The 21243-nt window shown below is 45.1% G+C and overlaps 1 protein-coding gene across 2 annotated transcripts in view; it reads right to left on the bottom strand.

The window, feature by feature from the left end:
* FSTL4 (follistatin like 4) overlaps positions 1-21243 on the bottom strand; it is a 232490-nt gene that overhangs the window by 155490 nt on the left and 55757 nt on the right. For both annotated transcript variants that reach the window (XM_075766567.1, XM_075766568.1), the window contains exon 4: positions 3260-3508. In XM_075766567.1, coding sequence (XP_075622682.1) covers positions 3260-3508 — 249 coding nt within the window. The remainder of the gene's footprint in view (positions 1-3259; positions 3509-21243) is intronic.

Genomic DNA, 21243 nt, shown 5'->3' with positions numbered 1-21243 from the left:
GGGAAGTTGTGCTGCACCAGAGGGTGCAGGATGAAGCCTGGAGAGATCTCCCCTGCTGGGACCTCTCATTGCTTCACCCACATTTCCACACGCTCCCACCTTGGACATCGTGTCCATTCTCCAGCCCAGCCGGACCAAGCCTTGGGCACGGTGGCCAGCTCAGCCCAAAGTCTGCACACCAAGGACTGACACTCTCCACGAAATCTTTCATGAACACAGCGTTGACGCAATCAACCCACGTTTGCTGATACCACAGAGCTGTCGTCTCCGTGTGGCCCACCCTCACCCAGCAGATCTGTGTGATTTTCCAGACTGATCTCAAAGAGACATGTGTTAATTTAACAATGCCATGGGGGAATCTGGATGTCTGAAGGCACACAAGTTTCTTTTGACTTCTTGGACTCTCAAGGTTTCAAGGAGCCATTTCATTCTAAGGTGGGCAAAGGAGAAACCGGTCATTTGCCCAGAGCCAAATTCTCTTCTGCTCTTCCTGATACTAACACTGATGAGGTAGTGATGCTTCCAGTCGCACGCGAGTGTTTGCTATGCACCAGTATTTACAAAGCACTTCACAGGCGATGAATGTGTTATCCGACAAAAAAAAAAATCCTTTCCCAAAACACACAAAAGAAAACAAGATCTTTGCTGTTTGCTTTGTTATCAGTTTACCGTGGGTAGACCTAGCCCAGTCACCGACGTGGAATCGGAGTATTTGACCTCTGTCACAGTTTAAGGCCATCCAGTTTGGCACTGATAACTGGGTAAACTGGGAGAGCACACAGACGCAATCTGCGGTGTCTCTCAACTCTGCGCGGGGACTTAAGTCTTAATTGAACAAGTCAACTGGGACAAAAGACCATGAAACAGCCCACTCATCAGCCTAATTGTACTCAAATAATTAAACTATCTACTTGAGAGAAAACAAATAGAAAGCATGCGCCTACTGAGAGACGTACACCTAATATCCAGCCGAAACAATAGGTTCTGCACCTTTAACATTCTTCTCCAGTCATAAAGTCTTACACTTTATGTTTCATTTATAATGTTGCTTACAAACCTGCAGCTTAATTGCTTACTACAAATTTCTGTTTAAAAGAAAACACTATTATTCTTGATTTACAAATAGGATACTAAAGTACAAAGAAATGAAAAAAATATGCGGAACGTTACTCAGGGACTGCATGGCAGAAACAAGGGCTGAAGCCAAATATTCCTATGGAGCCCCACTCTGTGGGATTATTCCCCCCTTAAGGTAAACTTTTTTTTTTTCCACATTTTATCTCCGCAGACAGCGCCATGAAGTACTTTTTTATTTATTCATGCGGGAAGAAAAGTGAGTTTGTTTCTTTCCTCCCTTCCATAAAGCTGTTATTCTGCTGAAAAGCAGATTTAAGCAGTGATCCATGGCAAGAGTTTAAGGGTTACTTTAAACTGGGACACAAAACTACTACTTTCTGACATCATTTCATGGTGCGTTCAGGAAAGCATTCAAGCGTGACATTGTATCATTAGGTATAATACAGCCATCGCAGAAGCACTGATTACTGCAATGAGAACTCATTTTCTTTAACACTATATGCGATAAGGAATTAATAAAAACCCAGGCCAGAAGCATCGTTGTAAAAAGGTGGGCGACGTACGAGAATGAGAAAACTGAGGACACTTTTGGGGGAGTCGGGGAAGAAAAACCCCCGGCATCAAGTAGGGTCGGGGCTGCTGAGCACCTCTGAAATGAAGGTTTCCCCTTTCTTTGGGAGGTTTCTCATGCTGCAGTTTCATCTGCATCTTATTCAGGGACGGAGGCAGTTCCCATCCAGATCCGTGCCCTGGTCCGACTCGACACCCAGAGGCAGAAACACCAGCACTAGGAGCAGGGCACAGGCATCCATTTTAGATGAAGTGACAAAAACCCCTCTTCACCTTCACCTGCTCACGTGCCGTCCCTCCAAATACGCCTTTAGGTGATTAACTTTGTGCAAGGTCTATCGATGCTAGACCTAACCACCTGCTTCGCTAAGTTCGGAGCGTGCCTGTGACAAGCTAACCCGGCTCAGCCGGCCCCGAGGCAACACTCCGACCGGCTCCTCCGTCCCACCCACAGCCAGACCTCCAAAACAAACGGGACTTTGCAACGCTGGGCAAAGCGGTGCCCGGACAGCTCTGGAAATTTTGGGCTGGTCTCGGTCTCCAGGCTTCCTCCGAGGCACAAGAACAGTAATGCTTTTCTATCTCCGAAGGGTATCACGAGGATATATTAATAAGACTCTTCGAATGGGCTCCTGTTTCTTAAATAGGCTCTTCGAGCATCACGTTAGTAACCGAGAACCTGTGCTGGATAGCTCTGTACACAGCCGAGCTCCGCAGGGGCTCAAGCACCCAGTGAGCTGAAGATAAAGGAATTATTTTCGTATTTGATCACGTAAATGTCACCGGATATATTTGCAAAAACCCACTCAAATCTTTCTGTAGGTATATGGAGTCATATTTGGCAATGAGTTTTCAAGATACACTCTAGTGAGGCCTTTATAAGACCTCTCATTAGAAGTAAAATAATTTACGACTTCTTCCACTCCCTGCCATTTTATCACGCGCTCCTGCAGCCTCACTTGATTTGTGACAGTACATGGCATACACAATATTAATGGAAGAGACAGAGAGCTCCATCCCTTTGGTGATCTGGTGCAATGATGATAATGAAATTTGCTATTGAACCAGTAAAACAGCTGAAGAGATACGCATCCTACTGGTAACCAGAACTGTCTTTAAAATTATTTAAAACTCTGTTCTAGCAGTACACTTCCCACTCCTCGTTTCACATAAACAGCTCCTTTCCTTTGCCCGTATCATTTGCCTAAGTAGGTTTTTGTTTCTCATTTCTGCCACAAAGTTTTTGTAATACCATCTACTTTTTCTTAATGTCTTTGTCTTGTACAAAGCCTTACCAAATGAATTGGATTGTAAAAAGTTATTACACTGGCAGCTGAAAGTACTGAGCAGCACAACTACAGTGCACACAATGCATACAGCGATGGTAATTATTTACCAGTTCCCAGTTTGATTACATTTTGGGTGGTGATGACACTCAGGGGCTTACTAGCTGCATAAAACATTGTGTTATGTTCTACAGTGTCCTAGAATAAATCATCCTTGAAAAATTTATCTCTTCAAAATAAAATATACCATTGGGCCATTTATCAGGATTACGGTAAGATGAGTGATGAAACTTCTACAGAAGTATTTATTTTTAATGATGCCCTACCTTTGAAGAAACAGTCCTTGCTGTGGATAATGTAGATTTTCTTCCTCTGCAGACAGGAGGCTCGATGCAGTTGACAGTGATTTTCATAAAATTTGCCATCAGATCCGCACACGGGCATGTAGCTGGACTTGCAATCTTCTACGCACCTGCACTCAGGCTGATCGGTGTCCTTGTTCACGACACACTTACTCCCCCGGCCGCAGTACTTCTTCTCACACGACGCGTGCAGGCCATCCTGCCCATAAAGCACTGGGAAAAGCAGAAAAGGTCCGTGTGAGCAGTATTTCCTACGCACCCGCACCCGTCTGACGTAGCAGCACAACGACTGCAGGAGCGACAAGGTTTCCGAGGGAAAAAGCACGTCCCTTGGAATAGCAGCACAACTGTGGTTTTTGGAGAACGTCTTCACATCTGTGCTCCCAGAGCTCCAGCTCTCGCTCACCAAAACAGGAGAGGGCTTTAATGAAAAGCAAAGGACGCGGAGCGTTTTGTTCTTTTAACCCTTTGCAAAACTAGACCCGAGAATAAAATCCGGCAAGAGCATTTCAGTGCCCAAACTTTGGCTGTGAGTTATATTCAGAAAGCATCTCTGAAAACCTACGCTCCTCCAGCCAGAGAGCCCACGAGAAGCTTCATTTTCAGCAGCGAAGCGCCCTAACTGCCGGCACTCCGGTTCTGTACCGGTGTCCGCATTCAGAGTCTAACTTCCACCCTGCGAGCCAGAAGCAGAACACCAAGGCTAAAATTCACACGAGTTTCAGTGAAAGCTCAGACAGACAATTGCTGAGAGCTTTTAAAAAAAAAAAAAAAACAACCAACCTCCAAGAAAGACTTTCAGTGACGTCAAGGGAAGATTACAGGAAGATGCTTCTTGCTGTAAAAGTGACCATCAGTATCTGTCCCTATGCTCTGAATAATAACCTATAATGAAAAATAACTTTTAAGAATTCGTTGGATATAATGTTCTGACCATTACTGGACTATCTGCTGCTTGATACTATTAAAAGGCTAAGGAAGTTGCCCTTGTGCTCTAATGTTTTCTGCTTCTGAAGTTTCCTCGCTGGAAGGCTCACGACAGAACATTATTATAATTCATACAGGACAGGGTACTTCCAAACAAGCCACTACTCAGAGCAACAATTACCATTATACTCAATGAAGAGAGTTTCAGGAAATTAGATTATTCTATGCTAATTGGAGTACACAAAGTTGAGAATTACAAAGGGAAGCTGCAAAAGGCATAATTAAAGCAGGAATAAACATTTCGTAGCGCACAGCCCCGTGCCAGCCTTGCGCAGCCTTCCAGCAGCCTCCGGCTGCACCCACGCCAGGGACCCGGTCTGGACCAGCGAGGCAGTTTCGAAGTAAATCCCCGTTGTCTACATTTACCACATGTCGGTTTGGCTCACGGCAAGGTTTCCGTGTGCGCTAGCTTTCAGAGGAAGCACTGCTCCAGCGTCCAGCAGGAGTAATCCTGCAGCGACTGCAGGCTCCGAAACGCACCCAAGGCTCTGCCCTTCAAAGGTTTAAGTAGCAGAACTATTCAGCCTAGGAGAGCAGACCAGATCTCATCCAAAGACCCCCCTGTCATCACACGTAACGGAGACCTGTGGAGCATCGGCACCAGCTACTTCAATCCATCAATCCTTTTTCATCATGCTAAATACCTCGATAACGCCAACACGGTCCCTGCTTACCCAGCATCTTATGCTGGTATGAAACGCCTCAGTACTGAAGCTACGTTCATCTGCTAGCAATCAAGGAGTTAAAGCGTGTGCACAAAGACAAGCAAAAGTTTCCACAAAACCCCATTTTTCTCGGTCCCTGTTAAGCCTTTGTTTTTATCACTGTAAATCTGAAAGGGGAAAAAAAAATCTGTTATTGGAGGATTAACTATTTGACTCAATAACTCATTAAAATTCCTTCAACTTGGCAAGCTAAGAAATATTGACTTTTCCTGACTTGTAATAAACTAGAAGGTCAAAGCATCTCTGAGCAGTGCATAAAGTACAGTCCCTGGAAGGAGTATCTGAATATTCTTTATTTACTTTACTAATTGTTCCAGAGTTTCTGCAAAACATCCTCAAGAATGCAAATTTTGTGACTGCCAGGAGACCTCACTGCCAAGGCCACCTGCATTTACGGTGTCTGCCGTAGATCGGAGCAGCACGAAGGATCAGGGCTTGAGGAAGCCCTGGCCAGGCATCCTGTTCCTCCTCCTCTCGGTGGCAGGACCCGCACCTGGCTTATCTGTTGCCACGTGCCTCAAAAGATGTGTTTTGGAGATTGCTGTTGATGCTAAAGATATTTAAAAATCAAGATTCAGGAGCTATTATTGTCTATATAAATGTAATTCAGATACAATGACAGCAAAGTCCTTCCTGCGCTGTCTTGATTGCTAAAAATTGATCTCTCAGAGCTAGCACCAGCCGAGGACTGCACCACGCATCTCGTTGCAGGTTATTTCTCCCTACTCATTCGCAGTGGGCTGCCCTGATTTAATGCATCGGGTCACAGCCCAGAGCTGCACCCTGCCCCGACAGCAGCAGTAAAAACCCTCTTTGCAGCCTCAAGTTTTGTTGGTATTTTGATTTTTAATATAACAAAGCATTGTAAGAAAAAAAATCCACTATTCCTATTGCAATAGAAGGTTTAAGTTTGTAATGATATAGCCAGGATTTGGTTAAGCACCAACTTATTAAAAAAAAAAAAAAAGACAAAATACTTTGTCTTTTTTACCTCCACCCTGGTTACTATGGAGAAACAGCAGAAAGGCTGTCGGCACTTATACCTCATTCGTTTTGCTCACGGTTTGGTTTATTCTGTGTTCCCGGACGGAGAACTCCCGTTTACACACACCTGAGCTGAGTAAGGGGGTAGGAAGGATACCCCGCAAAACAGCCAGGAAGGAAACATTCCCGTCCTCAGCAATTCCAATGTGCTTCTACTAGTCCAAGTCCTCGTGCCTGCAAGCAGAGCGTTACCGTGGGATGTCTTTGCCAGAATCCGATCATGTTGATAGCAGCTCTTTAATTCAATTACTATTTGCACAATCCTTTGAAGAACTAAAGCTCCCCAGAAGCGCGCTCAGCCGTACCCACAGACCCTCCGCCCAGTAACGGGATGCGAAACAGAACGGAGCCACTGGAAACCAGGAGGAAAGAAGGTATTTGACTGTAACAGCACTGCTGCCTTTACCCAGGTAATTAATTAATCCAGAGCAGCACCACGCACCAGGGAAAGGGACTTTCCTTGATTGCACCGAAGTTCCTGCTCCCGTTGATCCCACGGGCAGCATCCGAGTGGGAAGGACACCGGCAGGCAGCTCAGCAGCACGGAACGCGCCTGCCATCGCTGGGGTTTTGTCACATCATTAAAAGTGACTGAATTCCCCACTCTTACAAGGATTATTGAAAACAGAAATGGGAAAGGTAATCAAGTGAAACTACCAACTAACTGCTCACGGTATTTACGAGCCCCACTGTACTGCATGGAAAAAGGCATAATTTATTTAATTTATTAGTCGCAAAGAAAGTCATTTCCTTAGGTTAAAAATTTACCATCTTGCAAAACAAGCCACTTTTCAACACTAATTAAGTTTACCCAACATGGCTAAAGTCTGAGTTGTCATATTGAAGCCAGCAGGACGGACAGAAGCAGCCCGTTCGCATACACCCAGGAAAACACTTCTCAAATTGGTTTCTGGCTGCCCCTGAGAAATGTGGAATTTCAGTGGAAAGCCAAGAAAAGCTTGGTGCAGGCAGTAACACAACCGAGTTCAGAAATTTCATAAGGCTGCTTAGCTGGCTGCCTTCATCTCAAAGCAAGTCTTTTATGAGAAAATGAAGATGTTATCGCCACATTGAAGAAATGCATCCTCTGGCTGCTCATTAATTCCTAAAGACAGAGACCTCATCTACCTTTTACATGCCACTAAATATGTTACAGATCAGACTAAGCCTCACCGACTTTTTTTTTTTTTTTTTAAACTCCCACTTACAACCCTATTCCTCATTTCAGCAAAACTCCCAAAGAGTTCAGGGGAAGGTTGGGTTCACAACAAGCTCTGACTTCAGTTAAGACCAACCAGACAAACCCATCGCACACACAGCAAAACCAAAAACAACCAAACAGCTCTATAAAAAGTTGCTTATATACTGCAGAAATGTAAATTACTGCATTTACATGTAAAAAGCCAGTTTGCCTTCAAGTACAGTGAGCTCCTGCAGGCAGCTGGACATCCAGTTTTATTGCTGAAGGAAAAAGTTCAGACGTCATATCAGGACCGAAGCCAAAACTGGAAACTTTAATTATGGGGCACTGGAGACTGGTATAACTGAAACCAGAAGTTTCTGCACCAAGTCCTTCAAGGCAATGCTGCACCTTACAAATGTTGTAATAAAATAAAATCAAACCCTCTATAACATGATAAAAATATTTAGTCTCTAACCTTAGTTTGTCACTTCCATTAGGTAAACCAGTGAGGTAACACATCATGAGCTATTCCTCCAGCATCTTGACATCGGTTTTCCAAAATTTTTCCCTTCCCACATTAAATAATCTTCGATAGTGTAAAATGTCCCACCTGCCAGCACTATTTACTGCTGAGAACTATAGGTTGTCAGCACACACCACACATATGCAGACAGGTGTGTGTGTGTTCAAGTATGTATTTACATACATCTGTTCACATACAGGGATCACGCATGTTTACACGTTACTGGACCCTTCCCACAACTTCTCTTTTGCTGATGATACGAAGTCGGATGCTGCAGCACGGCACCTTAAACCTTCCTTCCCCAGCGCAGCTTTAATCGACATCTTGAATAACTCCTGGCTGCAAGTAACAACAGTTCAGACGCACAACTACTGCACCTGGCTTCCGTTCGGTTAGCAAATGTGTGTGCTACATACGTTGTTACTACCGCAATAAAATAAGAAAGGAAACAAAGCAGGAATTTCATAATAATCCGCTCTATGAGTTTCTCGGTTTTTCATTGCACGCCTGTTATGAAAGTGGAGAGGCAGGAAAGCCACGGTAAATCACCTGGAATAGGGCATGGCAACAGTGCATTCATTATCTCCGTTACTAGCCTTTGGTGCTGTGATTTATTTATTTTTATAAAGCAAAACCGGTGATTTATCCTGGGGAATAATATAGAAAATGAGATGTGCTTCAAGCATACATTTCGCTACGGATGCAAACTGTTTTCTTTCAAGGTGCAGGAGATAACTGCATGTGCGTATGTGCGTGCACACCTTCGAGCAGGACGGAGAGGGACACATCCGCCTCGGAAGGGAAGGACAGAAAAATCAGTCCCTTTTACTAATTTAGATGCTCTAACATGAAACAAAAGACAGGGTAACACAGAAAGCCTCCTCAGAACAAAAACTAGCAAACCTTCCCTGATGGCCACATGACTTCAGGAGAACTCTTGTAGAGTTTAAAAAAAGAAAACAAACACCAAAAGGAACGGAAAATCCGCTCGGGAAAGGAGTACTGCAACAGATAGTTACACCGATGACACCAGCACCGAGGGAACCGCTTAATCTGTGTCCATAGTTTAAAATCGAATACAAAAATTGGAGCTGCTCAACCAAAGTTCAGTAACAATGTGCAGATATTCTGCAAATAACAGCAAGGAAGTACTCAAAAATCATAGGAAAACTTTCTACATCAATTCTCACATCTGAAACCAATGGGGTTTAGTGTTACTTTCTGTACCTGTCAGGGCTGTGAAACCCATCAGAGTTGATACCATGAAAAGGCATTTGAAAATTTCAGGTAACTACGCTATTCCTAGCGTAATTAACCTAATTTTTGCCCCATTTCAAATCCCTTCAGCCATTATGAGATCAAAAGCTTCATTAAGCATTATTTTTGGATAGTAGCATGAGGTTTATGAGGGTACTAACATGAAAAGAGGCAACAGAGATGTACAAATCAAAAGATCCCAACTATGCAATCGTCACCATCGTCAGCATCCCTGGGGCTATTTAAAAGACACGTAGATGTGGTGCTTAGGGACATGGTTTAGTGGTTGGACTTGGCAGTGCTAGGGTAATGGTTGGACTTGATGATCTTAAAGGTCTTCTCCAACCAAAACAATTCTATGATCCCATGGAAAGCATACACGCAGACTCCTGAGAAAGAAATACCAGCCAATATGAGACCATACATATTTAGGTCCTTGCCATGGAACTCTACCATGCACAATTTGCTTGACTGTCCTCTTCTTGGAAGAGCTACTAAAAAAACCAATTCATAAAATTGCTCTTTATTAAATGTTTAAAGTTACCTATCGTAGGTACTACATATTGAAGGCAATTTTATTACACTATCACTGAGCAGCAAGCAAAGATATCTACTTTTATCTGTTGGACTGCTGTTCTGCACAGCTCCTGGTGGCACCACACCTCATCCTGTGTCTGCAAGCTGCCAGGCAGGTCCCCACCACCAGCTAGCCAAGAAACATCGCAACATTAGTGTATGACCAGTATATTGCCTGCAATGATCAGGAGTTCGTTTCGTGTTCCTTGGGCACCCGTATTTACAGTGTCGTGAGCAACCCAGCGAGCTGGGTAGCAGCGAGCGTGTACGCGCGTGCGGGCACGCACACGTGTGTTTTACTTGATTGTGTATTTAATTATCTCAGTATTGCAGAGTCTGAAGAATGCAGAAACTTTCCAGTATCAGATCTGGAGGGAACAGATCACATTAATACTTTGGCTTCTTTGGTAAAACTCCATTTCAGAAGAATAAGCTCTTCTGAAGGAAGGTGATGAAATTCCCATAGGTCACCGCTCAAAATCAGTCTTGTTGCCTTTAATCTTGCTCAGCAATCTTCTGCCTGCCCCATCCCTTCACTCTCAGGACCTGCCTTACTCCTCTCCTTGTTTTCAGCAGCCTTTTATCCTTTGACCAGCACAGCAAGCCCTAGCACTCTATGGGCTACTATAAAAGACACAAGAAATCAATAACATGGTGTCATGCATCTTTCTGCTATTCCTTCAATGAAGTTCTCGTGGCAGAGACTACGAGGAGGTTAGAATCCAATAATACTATAACTATAGATGACTTGCCTGTTTTCCTGGCGATTTCTCCAATTAGGTTACCGGTGGAGGTGCTGGAGGCAAGCTGAACAGTCTAGATCGTCCCACTTGCCTGCGCTACTAAGCTTTAAATCTGTCCATGCCTGTTGCCTTTTGCTCGCTCCCCTCTCCCCCCGGACACGCCATCCGAGGCTTCCCCCGAGGGTTGCTTGTCCCACACGGTGGCAAGGACACGCGCACGGCTATTGCTTATCACGCCCATGTCAAAGCGGAGAACATCCTGCAATATCAGCAACGGGTCAAGAACAAAAGATGCCAAGTTTCCATCTGAGGGGTACTCTACAGTCTCACAGAAATCTCTCATTTTTCTATTTTTTTGACTCATTACTTTGCAAGAAGACCATTTATCAGAAAATCATTGCATTTGTTTATTGTATGCCTATTTTCCCCTTACATATGCACAAACCAAATGTTATTTCAGATTGGATAGAAAGATGTTTTCAGTTTCCTATTTATTTTCTCATTCAGTGCATCAGTTTATAAGGCTCATTGAGGAAAAAGAACAGAAACAGAAAGCCAGCTCATCATCATGTTTGTCTCAAAAAAAGAACATTATTCTGATTATTTATTTTTGGTTGGAAGAAGAATAGATAACGAGCTCTTATAATTAATATCCATTCAGCTTTCCTTATTACATTACTCTTGAATTCTGCTCTTAGTAAAAAAAAGAAATCATCTGACTTGCACCAAATTGTACAAGTGCCACTGCACAAGGTTTCAACGTGATTGATTAGAGACCTCAGCATCATCACAGCGATGCCTGCGTCAGCACTTCCACTAGCGTTTCCTTTTCTTTAAGAGGTGCACGTTGCACATTTGAACATTACAAATGAAGTTGCATTCCTGAAAAACATTTTTCAAGCTATGTAAAGGCACAGCCCAAAAATGTAGAAGAGGTAAACCCACCAGACTTTCACCCTTGCTGCTAGAAAAGGACGGAGGCTGGCACTGGGTACAACCTAAATATGCAGTAATTAAATACCAGGTCTTCCAGTAACTGCCATACTCCACCTGGCTATCAGCGTTACTCGGAAACACTTGGTGACTTGGAGGAACGGGCCGGATTCTGCTCCACCATCAGCGGCATTTAACTCTGCGAACCAGAGGGGACAAACACTCAACACGTGAATCCGCGGCAGAGCCGCCCCTCTGAGCCCCTACACCCATCACACCTCCTCAGCAGCCAGAAACAAAATCCTCAAACCAGCTGCTTTTCTTCACCAAAGGAAAGTTCTTACCCTCGAAAGGAAGCGAGCATGAGCCTTCAAATCCACCTCCAGGGACAACTCCATTTGGTCTGTTAAGACAATAAATCTACGGGGTCTTTTACTGTCCCTTCTCCTGCCCCTTCCTCCCAACAGGATTAATTTTCAAGGATTTTCAGGGTTTCCAGAGGAAATCTATCAATAGTTGCACATACGTGCAACTTGTGACACTTCTGTCGTTTAGTACTAGGCATAAACGAAGGCAGACAGCCATGTGAAAATTAGGGACTGGGGTCATTTGATGAGTGGGTGGGTTTTATTTCTGGGTGAAGTGTAATGTATGTTTGACTCATGGCTACTTTACTCAACTGAAGAGGCAGCCCCAGCACTGGATTAGCCGCGTTCCTGCATCACATCTAAATCAGCATAAACCTCCTGCTTGAAACTGTTGAGGTTGCACAGTGTCTTTTCACTTTTTTCCCCCCCAAGACATTTCATTTATGTTTTCCCAACTAGATGCCTTAGAGCCTCATAGATTACAAGCGCAGGAGCATTACCACGTAACAGAAGCAGGAGGCTGAGCCAAACAGGTCCATTATGGGGAGAATTACAATCACGCAGCTACTGAACAAGGATGTATTACATCTGCGGTGGGACACAGAGGAAAGGATGTTTTTATAAATCAGTTTTGAGACATTCTTCAGAAAGGGACATAACTGGTGGAGGGACCTTCTTACTGACTCCATCTAAGTTGTTTGCTCATCTGCATACATCCCCTCTTTTCATTCTTAATGAATCATTTAATTTCAGTCTATGAGAAAACTGCAGCACACAAATGGTCTGAGGAGACAAAAGCCACAGAAGGAGCCTGCAGCGATGGATCACCAGCAGCTTGGCTGCTGCCTCCAAAGCCACCTTCTCCGTCGCTGGTTCAGCTTTGCAATCAAAAATAACTTAGGGAAAAGGTGAAGCTCTGGGGATTATCAGTTTGAAGAGGCATTGGCCAGTACAGTGTAACAGACAGATGTCCCACCTGTTGTCTACAATCCCTCTGTGGTCTCCAAGAGCATCACAGGTGGCCTGCGGATCACCCCTAGGACTCATAAAAGATGCAGAATATCCCGCTAAGTAAGGCTTTACCTGAAGTTTGACCTGGGCATATGCTGCAGCAGCTGATATGGTGAGCGATGTCCTTTGAGGTAAAGGGAGAAAAACCATTTTGGTATACCGCATCCATGGTGATCCCTGAACTTGTGAAAACATTTCCTCCTGAAAAGGCTTCAGAGGGACTCCAGGGAAGGTCAGTGAGACAGTGAGGAGGAAGCGATGAGCATTTTCCAATGACCGGCTGTGCTGGCACAAGAGAGGGCACCGGGGCAGGACCAGGACCACAAACCCCACCAGACACCCCAGCCATGACTTGGCCATTCTCCAATTCAAGCTTCTTTGAAGCTGCTGGAACAATCTCATGGATGCATTTTAAAAGAAAACTGTATGTCTATGTGCTTATATTCGGGGTTTTGGGTTGTTTTTGGTTTTGTTTTGTTTTTTTTTTTAAAAGACAACCACTGCAGGAAAAGACCCAACCACTTCTGACCAAAACATGACTCAAACCTCTCTCTGAATACAAAAAGCAGTGTCTCATCAGATGGAGCAAGGCACCACTCAAACCTGCCCCCCCCAGGTCTGGCTCACACACAGCTGAAATGATTTTTTTTCAGCTGCTCTAAAACAAAAGAGAAACTTGAACTTCAAAGACCCAGCCTCACCCACACCTTCTCCAAGCTAGCGGCGAGATCTTTCCTCCTAACACCCCGTGCTGGGAGACCTGCTGCCAAAAACTCTGCACCAGAGAAACTACAATTTGCTGCACAAACAGGAGCAAGGGGAGCTTGGGAGTTTGCTTGCACCAAACGGGGATGCACAGGAGATCCGTGCATCACAGGCATGTGGGGTACACCGCTCAAAAGCGGGTCCAGGACTGCGTCCCACCTCGGGAGGGACGGGGGGGGGGGGGCGTACAGGCAAAGAGCCAGTGCTTCATGGAGCCGGCCGCCACCACAACTTATGCCAAATGCTTCATTCCTTGAAAACCCACCCAGGTTTTTGAGCCCAAAGGAAAGCTTTCAAAATTAGCTGGTTGTTAGAGGCAAACTGAAAAAAAAAAACCCAAAAAACAACCCACAAAACCCACCAAACCAGAGGACTGCCTTTAAAATTAGTAAGAACAGGATGTGTCTTCCAAATATTATTTTTATACACATTATGCAATGCTTCTCAGATAAGGTTCATAAAAACTCTATCAGGAACAAAGTACATTTGATTTCAAATTATAGCAGATCAAAACAAAACCAACGTCTGCCAGCGGGACAGTCGCAAAAGGCCAACGTACACGTTTCACGGGGACTGCAAATAACTCTTAAATGAACACGTTGCTGCCCAGCGACGGTGACCTGCTCGGCAGCTCAAAGGCTGAACAAAGTCGCATTGGCCGTGGGCTGAGGATGTTTTCAGACTGTTGCTCCAGTGAACACACGTAGGGAAATCTGGATTCAGATGCATGCGCTGCCAGGCTGAGTGAGCCAATTTTAACTGGGATGTCACCAAAACATTAAAAAAATAGGACATATCCCCCAAATTCCCCGACTATAGGTACGCCCTAGCAACTCCCCTCCCCCTAGTACAAGAGACCGCAGCGCCTTCAAGCTTTAATTGAGTGCTGGTCAGCGCGAGCGAGCAGTAAATGCTCCATGAGCTTGAAGCCAGCCTGAAACATCGCCACAGCACAACTCCAATCAATAACCATTTGCATTCCCCTTTCCCATCTCTGTTATCTTTAATGAAGTTCTTTTCCAACACCAAGAAATAAGGAGGAACCCTATTTTCTAAGCAATCGCATCCAGTTCTTCTGTGCCTTATGCTAATGTTGCAATTCTCCACCGGTTTAATTTTCTATTTGTTGTCTAACTCTAGGACGTTATACTCCAGCACTCACAGATTTTGCGGCCACAGCATTTTCTTTCCCTGCCTGCTCCACCTGGGGCCAGTGGGAACGCACAGAAACCTTCACCAGGACAACACCTTGATCTTACGGTCACTGTCAGCAAACGCACCCCAGACCTACGAGCCTGGGGTTCACACCGAGCCCTTTGAGGCTCTGTCCCCAGGACACATCTGTTTCTCGCCCCCTTCCTGACAATGGTACTTTCTCATCAATAAAGGAATTACACCAACGGTAATTGAAGATTTATCTCTTTGGATTGAAGATTTATCTCTTAAGACAGTTTGACTAACAATCCTGCTCCAAGATCTCTTCCTACACCTGCTGTAACCCCCCCCCAGCACACATCCACCCCCCTCGCCAGCCCTGCCACATCACCCCGACCTGCACCAAGCGGTGGGAAGTATATGCCTCAGCATCTTAAGCTCCTAAATTAAACAAAAGACATCTTTTTTTATCCCCACTTACCCTCCAGCAGTTACTTCTCCCGGTGCTTATTGTACAAAAGAGGGGGGGGGGGGGGGGGGGGGGCGGAAGACTTAGTGCCATTTCCACTGCATTACAAACCTTTTACTCCCTCTGTATTTGCTCTGTGCCAAAGGAAGCATTTTAACATGCATTTGCCTGATGGAAGAGTTATAGGCTATTGAAAGGATAACACGGTAAAATGAAAAACCTACTAAAAAGCTATTTTGAAAGGAAAAAGCCTTTAAACTTCACATACTGTTAAAACTGGCTTGGAGAGTATCAATGCAGAAATGGAACAGCGCTAAAACACATTAGCTGCCTTTTTTTTTATTATTCTAAGGACTAGGAACATCACCAGTTTCTCAGGTTGAGACTCACGATGTAAAAAGAAAAATCTAGAAGAGCTGAAAATAGGTAAAAATATCAATAACAAATTAAGGCTTCCTGCAGTTGGATGTATTTTTGTTTCAGAATGTGTTTTGAACTTAATCTGAATTTTGTTAATTTGCACTACTGGGTAGCTGGTTCAGAAAAATCGCCCAGCGGGGCAGAAACCCGGGAGCTCCATCCCCTTGCGTGGCATCAGTGCTGGTCCACAACCACACCGAGAGTCCATCGAGGACTTATCCTGCTGCTAAACGAAGACAGCAGCCTGCACGCAGGGAGCAGGAGCGCTCCTCCTTCACTCACACCAGGAGAGCGGAGAGCTGAATCTGAAAGGGTAGATATAAATAAAGAGTCCATGTATTCACTGCCTTCCCCTTGAATGGGCTCTGTACAAGGAATAAAAACAAGCAACAACTGATAAAATCAACAAAACATTGTTTCCCTTTGAACACAAAGGCACCAAATGAAAACAAGAGGGTCACATTTAATAGCAGAAGAGGAAAAGCTTGGGATAAAAAGCAGGAATAAGCTGCAATCATCAGTCATCAACATCAGAGTATATTGGGTAAAAGCAGCATTATGGGGCTTTTTATTCTTTTAAAAAAGGCGATGGAATAAAATGCATTTTGGTGCGGGGCACATTTCACATGTTAAGCTGATCTGCACGGATGTGTCACGACTGTACGAATCAAGGTGTGCAGACACCCACGAGCCCAAGGCAGCAGTTACACGAGTGGTCAGACCAGTGTCACCAGAGCCCCAGAAAACCAGTGCCACCAGTTTAAAAAGCAGACACACGAGATGCCTGGCGTGAAGCATGCGGTGCGAGCCAAGAACGGGCAGGCAATTTCAGACTGGAGGCTGGCATCAGGCTTTTCCACCAGCTTATCGTTCAAATTCCATCCCCGGTGCCTTAGAAAAACTAAGTAAATCTACTTGTTCTAAAATTGAGAGACAATGGAAGAAACTCGCTGGTCTCTGGCATCACGACCGGCTCCTTTGGATTAGTGCACACAGCCCTCGGGCAGCTTTGGGGGAAAGACGTGATGCGGAATTGGATCAAAAGAAATGCAGCGGGGCAGCGCTCTCCCCAGTCGCTTTGGACCAGAACGGAAAACAGAAGTGAGAGTCGCTGTATTGGGCTCTATACCAACAACTTCTACCAGTATGTGAAATTACAGCCATCGCTTGTACTACCTTTAGTTATGCCAGCAGAAAAGCAGTCTTCCCAGTTCATCCAGGAGAAAATGTCTCGGAAGCTAAAAAAGCCTCAAAAAGTAAGCTTTTCAAACAGGCTAGGTATGATTCATTGAAAGAGGAGCAGAGCTAAGCAAACACTGAACGTCCCCTGCTAAGGACACAGCCCTTTTCCCTACGCTTACAGAGCTCGAGGGATGAATTCCTCTGCGGAGAAGGAGTTTGCAGCTCGACGTTGTGATACAGGAGCCGACAGCTTGCAAAGGAAACCCATGAGCGGCGAGAGAGGGATGACTGGAACGGCCTGGGGAAAAGTTCACTTTCAAGAACATTTACTTTAGAGACAAAACCCACGTTCGTTCACCCCCGGCGTAGCTCCTCGCATCGCACTGTGGCTCAGAAAGCATCGGCAGCCCCGAGCCGCGGCCGGACGACGCAGCCCTCCTTGCATCCTCGTCTTCCCCCACCTCATCAGATCAACTGCAGCACAAAATCACTTCAGCCCATTCGTAATGGGAGAACGTATCCAGCAGGCAAAACCCAGCTGGTATTTTGTGCTCGCGGTAAAGAGGATTACTGGCAGCAGTGAAAAGTGAAGTCCTCTGCTGAACAACACACTGGAGACGGCAGCTGCTTCCCAGCCTTGGACCGCAAATACCATCTTGCCAAAGCTTTCTGTACTAATGGGGCCTATTTTCTCCATAGGAAAGGAAAAAGCAGGGAGAGAATTCAACTTTTATGCTTCCGAGTCTCCTGTTGATGTGCATGTGTTCGACCGCTCCCATTCCCATTAACACCCAGCGTGGGGAGATTCAAACAACCTCGTAGCTGCTGCAAGCTGGGATTGTCCAGCAGATACAGCAAATGTTTGAAAAAGAAGGAGAAAAAAAAAAGTTTTATTTGAAAATTTTCTGCACTAAATAATGTAGCGCAGCTTTGACTTAAAAAGCTGTACGTCTCAATGGAAATATTTGTCTCTAGCTCAAGCGCAAACTCTTCCCGTTCATAACCCTCACCAATGCCAATGGGAGTTGTGTTTGCAGAGCAGGTCTCCACCGGGACCCCGGAGGGTGATTTCCTGACTCCAACACGACTTGCAGGCACTAAATGGCTGCCTCCAGGTTACTCAGGTGGAAGAACACGCATAGTGCCCGTTTCGGGGCAAAAAAGGTCTGAAATGGTCAATGAAAAGAAATCCCTCGGGTCTGACCGTGAAATGGAGTGAAGCTCACCAGCTGGTGAGGAGGGGAGAGGGAAGAAAGAGAAAATAAGAAAAAAGCAAAGTGCTGTCAGCATGTGAGGGCAGGAGCGATCCTGAACCAAAACCAAGTTTCCCAAAAGTTCACATTTAAAGTCGTAACTGTCTCAACAGCGGCCACTTAAGTGGATAAAACGCATGAAAAATTAAAAATTACAAGCTCTCTTCCCCTATAAATGCCTCTCCATTAGAAACAGGACTCAGATTCCCAGGAACAGAGTTGAAGCAGGGAGAAGACAGACCCTTTTTCTTGTTTTGCAATGTGAAAACCCAAAGCACGCCCCTGGTCGACAATGAAGGGGGGCCACCCAAGTTGGGGGCTCGGCATCCCCGAGGCGGCTTTGGGGGCTCACACCCCCGTATGGGGCCACCCCGGCTGCAAAAGCTGCCCGGGACTTTCTCCCTCTGGGTTTGTTAGGCACATTTGTGCTGGCAATTTCAATTGATTTTATAGTAAAATCTTGCTGTGGGATTGGATACCATCACGTGACGCATAGATGTATTTAACACAATTAGTAGCAAATACGTAGTTATTAAACAGAGGGCTGGGAGAATGAAAGAGTCATAATTCAATACGCTTGTTTAAAGCAAATATTGCTTTTTGAAAGGAAAAGCAAGGACCTCGTTTCTCCCCTTCTTGCGCATCTTTCCCAGCACAACTGCATCGGCTGGGATACGGCAAAGCAAGCTGCTAACACCGAGCTTTGTACTGCACGGTCCAAAGGGAGTCCACAGCAGGGACAAGGCAGAATGCATTAAATCTCAATTAGATCATAGTACACAACAAAGCACAGAACATTATCATCATATTTGCTCACCCAAGGATTAAGTGGTTTCCTTCGGAGAGGTCTGCGCTTGCAAAGCGTCTTGGGGACCGAGCAGCTCCGTGGTGAAGAGCGGCCACCGCTCAGTTCTCTTTTAATGAATTGCAGCCATTAAACGCATCTCATAACACGGTATTTTACACGTGTGCCTGGAAGTGACAGGCTGCGAAGAGACACAGCTCAATATTTTGGAAGAAATTCCAGAGTATTTTTAGCTAATATCTCTTACTGGTGACCATCTGGATACGCCTGAATGTCAAAAATAGCAATGTAGAAAGAAAAATAAGGAAACAGAAAAATAATGGAAATAGAAGATAAAGCTTTGATGGCACACTTCAAAAAACCATTAATAAGGTAATGTTCTAGCCATTTTTAAAGCAATGATTTAGGCCACATCACGAAGCCGTTATTTGGAAATGCGTTCGTTATACAACGCTTAGTATTAATAAGCCCTCGTAATTACGTGTGCAAACAGTTCACCCTCAGCGTTAGAAATACAACCCGCTGAAGGGCACCCGCCCGCCAGGCGTGCGGCGCTGTGCAGGCAGGGCCGGGCAGGGCAGGCAGCAGCACCAGCCCAGGCTGGCCAGCCCCGACGCACGACCGGCTACAGCAGCACCACGGCACCTGCATCGGGATTTATTTGGCCACATAAAAAGGATTTTTCATCCCATCCCCATCTCCTCTGAGCCAAGCTGAGGTTCACTTCCATACAGCTTCACAGCCCTGGAAGACTTTTTCTACCAAGCGCTGTGTTTTTTCCCTGAGCAATACTTGCCATTACACCTGACCTTCCCCATTTCTTCCACCCAGTCATTTCCATAGCTCTAACCTCTGCTGTCTCCACTCCAAGCACAACTTTTGCCTAAAATCTTCCAGCATTTCAATCGCTATCAGCTAGGACAGACTTCACCCAGGCAGCCCATTGCCAATAGCTTGCACTTTACTCCTAAAGATCAGTTAATGAAGTGCAAAACTTCAGGGCTGTTTGATTAAAGAGCTAATGCTTGCAAAATCAATATGCTAGGGAGTGAAGCTTTCTTCATATTTAAGCATGGAAGGGGAAAAAAAAAAGTCTTAAATTTTATGTAGCATTCAAATGCAACAACAGGAGTGCAGACACACTGTTTGTCAGCATCTATAGCTGTTTTATATAATTTACAAACACCTGCTGTTAGTGCACCTTAAAAACACACATTATTCAATAAATGGCTGCGGAAATTATCTTAGAAGTGGCAGTGCCTTGACTCGCTTCTGCAAAAGCGCCGTGATATCCACACACTGCATTAACATCTTTTTTTAAAAGGTTTCCCTTTCTGAGGAGCAGTACTAGTAGTCAAAAATCACAGCAACACCCGCGGCTTCGGCAGGGTCCCCATCGGCTCCAGCACACACTACTTTAATTTGCACCAGCCAAACCTGTCCCCCACCCACCCAGGAGTGCTCGCTCAACGAAGTGCGCGGCTTGATGCCCACGCTCCACCATCACCCCTACGGGCTGGAAAACTTCAAAGGAAGCCAATCCTAATATTTTCATTAATGGCAGGAGCTATTATCCCTCCCCACAATGAAGCCTGACGGTCTCTGATCTCCACAACGGAGGGCTCTCTTGAAAGGGGACATCACGCCGGCTTTCAAAAACCCATCTGGGACACGGAGTTCACGGCTACGAACCCTTCCAGTCTCGGCGGGGCTTTTTGCACAAACCTGGCATCAAAGCACCCACCTTGCCCCGGAATAGCTCCGAGTTTCAGATGTTATAACTCCCTTAATAGTTAGGATACAAGCTATATGGTCGCAGCCCAAATTACATGATGCATCCCCTGACTGCACACAGTGAGATTATGACTGCTCAGTGCACTCAGCATACACACGGTCACAAGGGAACACTAAAAGCAAATTCTGGCCCTGTCTATCATCCATAATTCAAGAGAAATCAGGGTTAAAAAAAGTGCATGAGCAATTGACATAATTTATATGCTGCAAGTGGGAGAGCTGGCAGTCTCTCGCATCATAAAGTTTAAATAACGGTAGTTTAACACCAGATGTACCCGCAGCTGTCCTGAGCGTAATGCCATTAGCTCCATTACGGCACAGAGCAAACCCTCCCTTAGCTCCATAGCCCCCCACCCCTGCCCCACCAGCAGCCAGCTTGATTTCACCAGGGACGACCAGTAAACCCCAAACTACTCGGTCCTACCGAAAAAAAAGGAAAAAAAAAAAGCAAAAACCACCCATACCTTCAAAAGTTTTGTGATGCAATTAATTGTGAAAGACACTACCTTTAAAATAAAAGGAGGAAAGAAAGGAAAAAATTATCAGCATCTCTACTGAAAATATGGCCAGTCTGCCAGCAATGGCACGAAGTTTTGGAGATGCATGCTGTTCTGAATTTTGATCAATATAGTGACATTTACCTTTGGAGGATACACTTTCTTCCTGTTGTAAACTAACAAAAAAATATTCCTCTTTCCACTGACTTTACACAAGGGATTATCCAATTAATTCAGTGTGTGTGTGCGCTGAGGGGT

The sequence above is a fragment of the Balearica regulorum genome, chromosome 14, assembly GCF_011004875.1.
Source record: "Balearica regulorum gibbericeps isolate bBalReg1 chromosome 14, bBalReg1.pri, whole genome shotgun sequence".
NCBI lineage: Eukaryota > Metazoa > Chordata > Aves > Gruiformes > Gruidae > Balearica > Balearica regulorum.
The sequence above is the reverse complement of the archived record's forward strand: the minus strand, read 5'-3'. Positions and strand labels throughout refer to the sequence as shown.